Consider the following 8,531-nt stretch of genomic DNA (forward strand, 5'->3'; position numbering starts at 1 on the left):
GATTTCTCTCTTTCTGTCTCTCTGTTTCTCTCTGTCTGTCTGGCAAGCGCACACGCCCTATAGCAAAAATCTCTCCAAAAAAAAAACCCATCACTGGTCTCAAAAGCTCTATTTTGGGGACCAGCAGTTAGTGTAATGGCTATGTTGCTGGACTCCCACGTAGTCAACCGTGGTTCAAGTCCTGGACCCGGCGGCTTAAACTCATGCCGGGCGCGTGTGTGTGCATGCCCAAGATCCCGAGAGGAGAATGGAGGAGAAGGGATTGCAGCGTGGCCATCCCCTCTGGGGAGTGATTTCTCGCTTTCTATCTCTCTGTCTCTCTCTGTCTGTCTGGCGAGCGCACGCGCCCTATAGCAAAAACCTCTCCAAAAAAAAAAAGAAAAAGAAAAAGAAAAAAAAAACTATTTTGTTAAAATTCATTATAGAGTGGACCCCTGAACAGTAATTGTGAAAGCCCTTTGAATAATAAAAGCCACTTCTAAAGAGAATACCTTGGAAGTTTTCTGGCCTTCTAGAGAAAGATTAGTGTGAGAAATTCTTAAGCATGTAACATGCTCAGCTAAAGCAACAGGATATTACGGAATAATGTCCTCATAGAAAAGCCCCGCTCACATCAGGTGGCAGTCCCACCAGGCTGCTGCCCCGAGGTCGTGATGAGGAGGGCACCTGACATGCCAGCCTCGCTTCTGTGCTGTTACTGCCAGAAACACGACCTCGGGTCTCGTGGAAAGACACTGGAGCATCCAGATAGAGAGATGCCTGACTAAGTAGCTCCTCGACTCTCTTCCGGAAGTATCAAGGCCAGGAAAGACAAGGGAGGCCCCAGACGTGTCACAGTTCTGCAGAAGATGAAGATACAGTGACATCTAGAGACGCAGTGTCCGAGCTTGGACACGATTCTGGAGCAGAAAGGGGACACGAGAGGAGACGCTGGCGAACCTGTGGAAGTTTCTCGTGAGAAGTGACAAACTGGATGCACTTCCTGGTTGCAGTAATTGTGCACGGGGTCAGTGACAGACGCCGAGTACTATCGGATACTGGACTAAGATGTTAATCTGTGGGGAAGTTGGGGTGCATAGAAATTCTGTCTACAACCAGTACAAAAACAGAGTAGAAGAGGAATTAAATTTGATTTTTTCAGAGATTTTTTGCCAGAGAGCACATGTGCTTGCTGGAGAGAGAGACAGAAAGTGAAAAAAATCACGCCCCGGGGGGATGGCCACACTGCAATCCCTTCTCTTCTTGGGATTTTCATCATGCATGCACATGTGCCTGGCATGAGTTCCAAACCACTGGGTAGGGGGCCTGACTGGGGTTAACCATGTGGGAGTTCAGTTCCTTAACCACTGTGCCCTGTTGGCCCCAAGGAATTAAATTTTAAAATAGGCAGAAGGGGAAAAAGTCCAACTTCTGCAGAGGGCAGAGTGGTGATAAGCAGCGACTAATTCTACGGATACACAACATCTGTGCCCCTAAAATGAGCAACACGACTTCCAGAGGTGCCTTCCACTGCAGCCAAGGCTCCGGCTCCCCTGGGCTAGACCTGCCAGTGGGTCTGGAGAGCTGCCAATGCCCTCTGGGCCCCACGCTACTCAGGGACTGACGCGGACCACCTTCCGCCCCACCTGGGCGCCTGTGTGAACAAGGACAAGCGCTCAGGACAGACTCTGCGATAGGTGGGGTCAGTCTGAGAGCAAGAGACTGGACAAGCTCCCAGAGGCCAGCACTCACGCTGCCCCCCGAACCTCCTCTTGGAGGAGCGGATGCCCACGAGTGTCTCCCATAGAATGGGCCGTCTCTGTTTAGGGGAAAGGAGGGTCAAGGAGGACCTTGCAGGAAGGAACTTGCCAGGTCAGATCTCTGGCTCTCTGGGTGGACTCCAAGGGGGCTGTCCAACGCAAGGCCTGGAGGAAGGGAGACCCTTGGGGTGCCTGGGAGGCCACAGCTGGAACGTCACCCTTCCTGCCCACCACGGGCTCGCCTTTGCCTTCCCCAACCACCCGATGCCCTCAGAGTTCAAAGGCATCTCAGCAACACATGTCCCCCGGGCTTGGTCAGAGGAAGAAGAGACTTGGGCAGGTAAGAACAGCTGCTCCTGGGGGCAGCAGGTGGTGTAGTGGTTAGGGTGCTTGACTCCCATATCCCACCACAGTTCCGATCTCAGACTCAGTGCCTTGAAAATCATGCCGGGCACATGTGCGTGTGTGCCCAAAATCTAGAGAAGGGAGGAGGCAGGACTGTGGTGTGGCCATCCCTCGGGGGGATTTCTCACTTTCCCTCTCTCAGAATCTCTCTCCTTTCCCGTGAGCACACACACGCTATGACAAAACATGGAAAAAAAAAAACTAACAGCCTCTCCTGAGCCAGGAGACTGAGGTCCCACCCCCACAGACTTCACCTTCCCAGAAAGCTCCTCAGACCAGGGTTTAGCACGGGCGCCCTTTCCCTCGGTGGCTCTCGGGTGCCTGGCAGCTTTCAACAGTTTCCACGATGGGCCGAACCTACACAGCCCCGTCAAAGCATCGGGACCTCCCATGCTCCAAGGGGGCGCCTGCTGAGAGCCAGCTGAGAAGAAAACGCGCGGGACCGGGATTGTTTTACCCACTGGTGAACAAACAGGGGCAAAGAGGGCTGGCATCGGACGGGCGCACCTCCACCTGGGTGCGGTGAGCCCTTTGACCCCAGGCTGGATGCCCCTCAGAGGACAGGCACTGAGAGCCAGGCTGCAGCACGCACTGCTGGGTCTGGGAAACGGGATCCTCTACAGAGCAGTGTGGACCAGATTTCCACACACCACAGGCCCGAGGGGTGTCAGAATCCACGCGGGGTAGGGAGTTGGGCGTGCTCACTCTCCGCTGACCCTCCCCGGCGCCCCATGTGTTGCTACGCTGCATAGCTGGGTTAGGCTTCTGCACTTGCGGTGTCTGGCCAGGCTGCCCTCAAAGCCTTGCTGGAGCTCCCCTAGCTCAGCTGTTGCACGCTGCTCCGTGCCACAGGGCACCGTCACAAGGCTACTCACTACTCGTTACGGGTTATTATCCGAGTAGCCCTCTGCGTCTCCCCCGGCCCCTGGTGGGCATCGGATCACACCATTTTCTCGCCCACCCCCAAATGCCAGAGAAAGCATGTGCTCACCAGGGAGAGACACGGGCAGGGAGAGAGAAAAGAAAATGTGCCTCCACAGGCGTGGTCATGCCCCATCCCCTCATTTCTCCATCCCGCTGGGATGTGGGGCACACACACGCGCCGTGCACATGCCTGGCATGTTCTCCAAGTGACTGAAGCCTGGATTCAAACAGCAGACGGCCATGTGGGAGCCACTGCCTTGACCACTAGGCTATGGGACCAGCCTAAGCTTTCTCTTTTTAACTCAACTCTTCCGCCGTCTAGAGGCAGGTACCCCAGGAATGGTGACATTTAGACTGCAGTCCATCCTCAGCTATTTATGACATCTTGAATGAGTGCAGGATCGAGAGCGAGCTCAGATGACAGGGGACAACCCACTGTGTCCCACACGAACCCTTCCGAGGGGCGGGGGTGTCTGAAGCAGGATGAAGCCAACTTTCATTTCACAGATCAGTCTGGAGTCTGAAGAATGGAACAAACAACCCCTATGCCCCTTCCCCACGTCGCACTGCTCAGCCCTACCTAAGGCCCAGCGGGACATCAGGACCCTCACGCTCCCCTCCCGAGAGCACGCTGCACGGCCAAGGGCTCTCAAGGCGGACTCCACAGCAAGGCTACCGCCAAGGAGCATGTCAAGCTGCAGCGCCTCCTCCATCCCTCCTTCCTTTTGGGATTTTAGGCACGCGTGCACACACGACCAGCGCGTTTCTCAAACTGCCAGGTCTAGCGCCCAGCAAGTCCCCAGGCCCCGACAGCATAAGCTGCAGAAGGCACGTGGCAACATAGCCACCTCGCACTCAGGGCCCGGGCACGGAGGTTGGCGCCATCTCCCTGCAGGCATGGCCTAGCGCTGTCCTCTGGAACGCGACTCCGGTGCCCAAGGGCCTGGTGACCACCCTCCCTCCACCCGACTGCAGCCCTGGCGCACTGAACCCCAAGCACAGGGTTCGCCATGTTTTCTTTACGACATCGCGAGCCCTCTTCGTCAGATGGTGCCAAGTAAACGTTCCCCACAGCAGATGGCTCCGCGGTGACTCCTCTGTGTACACCGCGAGAAAGAAAAGCAGACAGAAGCAAAATGGCTAATTCTGTGGTGGGGGAATGAAACCATTTCAAAAACCCAAGTGGCAGGGCCCCGCTGAAGGCCCTGTCGTTTGGGTGACCGCTCCCCAGAACGACGTCTGATGGGCTCTGACGTCGGCCGTCTTACGCCAGTTTTGGAGAAGTGGTGTCCTTTTTTATTTTAAACTGAAGGGATTTGGGGCTTATCTAGTATGATCTCTTTGTTTACAGAAAGGAAAGCGGAGGCTCAGAAGGCGGAGAGGGTGTCTCTGGTTTACAGCTGTGAGGAGCAGGGCCCATCCGCAAAGGCGAGTCTTCAAGTGGGGAGACCTGGGAGACCTCGGAGCCCGGCGTGCTGCTGGAAGGGAAAGCACACACGGCGCGTCCCACCACAAAAGGGCATTTCTCTTCAAAAACTAAATGTCTGTATCTGTTAGAGGGCACATGCACGCCTTGGAGAGAGACAGAGTGCAAGGGAGAGTGAGACAGAGAAAGAGCCTCCGAAGGAGCGTGTCAGCTGCAACCCCTTCTCCTCCTCCTCTCCCTCCTTTCGGGATTTTAGGCACGCATGCACACACAGTCAGCACGCTTCTCACTGCCAGGACCAGGACTTACACCAGGCAGCTGGCCATATCGGATCCAGCTGCCTTCACCACCACGCCATGCGCTGGCCCTCAAAACCAATTCTTTCTTTCTTTTTTTTTTTTTTTTTTAAAGAATTGTTTAATTTTATTCATTGTCATCATTTGATTTTATTGAAGTTGACCAGAAAGAGACAGAGACAGGAAAGTGAGAAAGCAAGCTACCAGGTCTGGGACTCGGCACCACGGTTAGCCATGCGGGAGCCTAGCCGCCTCAACCACCAAGCCACCTGCTGGCCCTGAAACCAATTCTTCAAATTACACGATTTGCAAAGGACAAAAATAGTGGACGGCCCAGCGGCTCAGAAAGGACCTTACGTGAAATGAGGTCGAAGCACTTCTTCTCCTCGGGGTTGGTCTTCACCTGGCAGGTTAACAGGTTGAGCTTCGCAGGAGGCCGGTTAGCCTGTTTAAAACAGAGAAGGAGATGGGTGGGGGAGCGGGACGCCCTCCAGTGTGAATCCTCAGGAACCTGAGCAAAGCAGGCTTCGGACTAGTTTGCAAGGACAGCTTTCAGGAGGCGGACTACAGGAAGCTCCGGAGTGTTCCCGAGGGCACCACCTTCCCGGCAAGGGCCCATGGTGGCTACTCAACACCCAGCATTGGGACAAGCAAGACCACTGCGGGCTGCGGCCCTGAGCTCCTCGAGACCAAACCACTCTGTGTGGGAGCCCAGAACACTCAGTTCTGAGTCCTGCTGATAAGACAGATGGTGTGCTGGGTGACGGGGCACTGGCTCAATTCCTGGCAACGTGTTTTCTCAGTGTAAACCTTCCTTCTATGGAAAGTAACATTACAGAGCAAAACGGCAGAGAAGTCGTATTCCCCACTTACCAGGTGATGGCAGATAACGGATTCATATTCCTAAATGTCAACTGTCACTTCAGTTTCAACTAAACACCTTCGTCATGGATGTCACCCCCAATCCCACCCACAATGGTTAACAGGAAATCAAAATATTTCTGTCAAAGGTATGTAAAAGATGGCTATTTTATTCATTTCAAAATTGTCACACAGTCTAAGAAAGCGAAGGGCAGGGGGCAATTACAGAGCCCGAGATCTGCCTGGGAAAATGCCTCCTAAAAAATACAGAGAATGGGCTTATCTTACCCTTTATGAAGACCAAAAAAAAAAATGTTGCTAACTTCAGTTCTTATTCCCTGCTTCCCATGGCCACCAGTCACTTCGATAGAGCAAACTTGGATTTGGGATTAATCCAGATGCTCACGCACATGCGTCTACAACTGGGCAGACCTGGGAGACGCTCATGCGCTTATAGACCCCTCAGGTTCTCTGCAGTGACTACAGAGATGGAGGGGGAAGGGTTGGGGGAAGGGAGTCCCCATTAAAACTGCTGGATGAAGGATTGGGGTTTGATAGCTCTCTTACTTCACAGCACCTGAACAAACACCACAAAATACAGAAGTGCATTCAGTGTCTTCATCTGAACAAACTCGGAATAATGGGCCCACAACACATGAGCTGACACCCTCACGCAATATCAGCTATTCAGTTTTACACTGGTCATCGTTTACCTGTCTGTTCAAAGAGGTATTAGCTAACAGCAAAAGTGTAAGAAAAACTTGTGGGAGAAAATACTACATATTAAATTACCTCCCTGCTGCAATTTGAAAAGAGACACATCCTCATTTAATTCACAAAATGGTTGTTTCTGATTCCCAAGATACCAGTGTTCCTTGAACATTTAATTTGGGAAGCCATGAGTTAGAAAACTCTGAGAAAAAGTGGAGAAAAAAGATCCTGCAACCTCAGTGTTTGCCGCGAAGGCAGGGGCTACGGACAGCACAGGTGGTGGGGTGATGCCATGAATTCGGCAAACAGGACACCTGAGGAGTTGTTTGGTCCCAAGGATCACTTCTCCCCCGTGCCAAAGAACACACTTAGTCCTGGCTGAGGGGGAAACCAGCCCGGGCTTTCACGGACCTCACCCCCAACATCATCCCCATGCCTGCTTGAACACAGAGCACACTTCTCCATCTGCCAGCTTCCAGGAAAGGGTTTTCCCGTGGGCTTCCACTTCTCAGAGCCCTCGGCCATGTGCCAACAGTGCTCTGTGGCTCACATTTCCTCAGTCAAGCCTTTGGGGACGTGTGTCCTTTTTTCCTGGTGGTACACTAGTCCTCAGGCGATGCTGGCTATGCAGTAAGCGACCCAAGGAGTCGCATCAAACACAAGAGGCCTCTCAACGCTCCCTCTGGGCGTGGGTTAACTCAAACGTGAACCTTCAGCACATGCAGTCCTGCAGGGGGGCCGGGGATTCTGCCTTCAGGAGCACGTGGAACCCCAAATGGGGACAGGAGGGCACGGAGCACTGTGTGCAGCAACTGAGGGGCTGGAGACAAATGTGCAGCAGGGATGGGCCAGGGCAGAGCCCCGCCTGAATCCCGGGGCTTTCTGTGGAAGTGGCAGGCGATGGCTGCTCACGGCAGATGCCTGGGGATTCCCTAGAGGGTTTCCCCTGGAAACACAAAGCACTTACTAAACACACACACCACGTGACGGGCTGAGCTGCCGCAGCTATCCCCGCACCACCTGCCAAACGCGGGGCCAGCCCGCCATTCAAAGCCACCGTCGCCTCCAGGCTTCTGGGCACACGCAGGCCAGGAAGTGACTGGAAGCGGAGCTCATGCCGTCAGCGAAAGAGCACAGGACTGTCCTCATCTGCGGCCGCGGGCAGCCCTGGCTTCCGCTCAGGCCCTGGTCTAGGGGAACTCCGAATGAAGCAAACACACCACATGACTTAACAGCCAAAAAACATGCAACGAAACAGTTGACAGCAGTTTCCGCATCGAGGCAGCAGACCTGAGTTAAAATCCAGGTTAAAACAACCGAGAGGCCTGGGGCAGCAGGTGGCGTAGTGGCTAAGGGTGCTGGATTCCCACATGGCTAACCATGGTTCAAGTCTCAGACCTGGCAGCTTGCTTTCTTGCTTTCGCTCTCTCTCGTCAAATGAAAATAATAATAAATAAAGTATTAAATGAAAAAGAAATTAAAAAAAAAAAAACAAGCAAACAAAACCGGAGGCCAACGATCTGAAAACAAGCTGCAGCATCACTCGTGCTTAGGTCAGGAAGGGAACCCTCCCTCACCAAGCTTAGCATTCTTAATGAGTGAAGGCTCGAGAACCCCCTTCTCTCAGCACCCAGCACTCAGGCGCCCACCCGCACACTGTATCTATCTGCGCGGAAAGGACATCACGTGAGACCCGAGTCACGTGGCCTGGGAGTGTGGTGATGAGCAAACCACTGGTGGAAGATGGACTGTGGGAAAGGGAAAGATTTTCAGTGGCCCAGCCCAGAGATACTCCACCGCCGAGGCCAGAAACGATCCCTGCAGACCATGCACGGTCCTCTCCCTCCCCATAACGCAGCGGGTGACAGCGAGGCACTCCCAGTGGAGCACAGTCCTCGCTGCAGCGACACCTTGCACACGAGGTTGTACTCGACCTCCTTCCTCGGGGTTACTGAGAAGGGCTGTGTCTTGGGATCCCACAATGGGCAATGGTGGTGCCCTTGCCAACCTCTGCTTCTCCTCAGGACAGGGCAAAGGAAGGCCAAGACGAAGACTCAGGGTTAGTCGCCACCGCTCACCTCCGTCAGAGTGCAGCGAGCCCGCAGCCCGAGGGCGTGTGCTCAGAGTGGATGCCGGGATTCCCTAGAGCGGGTTTCCCCTTGAAAGAGG

The 8,531-nt window shown here is 53.9% G+C and overlaps 1 protein-coding gene across 1 annotated transcript in view; it reads right to left on the reverse strand.

Annotated features, from left to right (window-relative positions):
• ASAP2 (ArfGAP with SH3 domain, ankyrin repeat and PH domain 2) overlaps positions 1 to 8,531 on the reverse strand; it is a gene marked incomplete in the record, with an annotated part of 153,549 nt that overhangs the window by 44,962 nt on the left and 100,056 nt on the right. The window contains 1 exon segment of the mRNA XM_014589777.2: positions 5,148 to 5,235. Within this exon segment, the coding sequence (XP_014445263.1) occupies positions 5,148 to 5,235 (88 nt within the window).

Source organism: Tupaia chinensis, unplaced genomic scaffold (assembly GCF_000334495.1).
Source record: "Tupaia chinensis unplaced genomic scaffold, TupChi_1.0 Scaffold000045_1, whole genome shotgun sequence".
NCBI classification, from domain to species: Eukaryota; Metazoa; Chordata; class Mammalia; order Scandentia; family Tupaiidae; genus Tupaia; species Tupaia belangeri.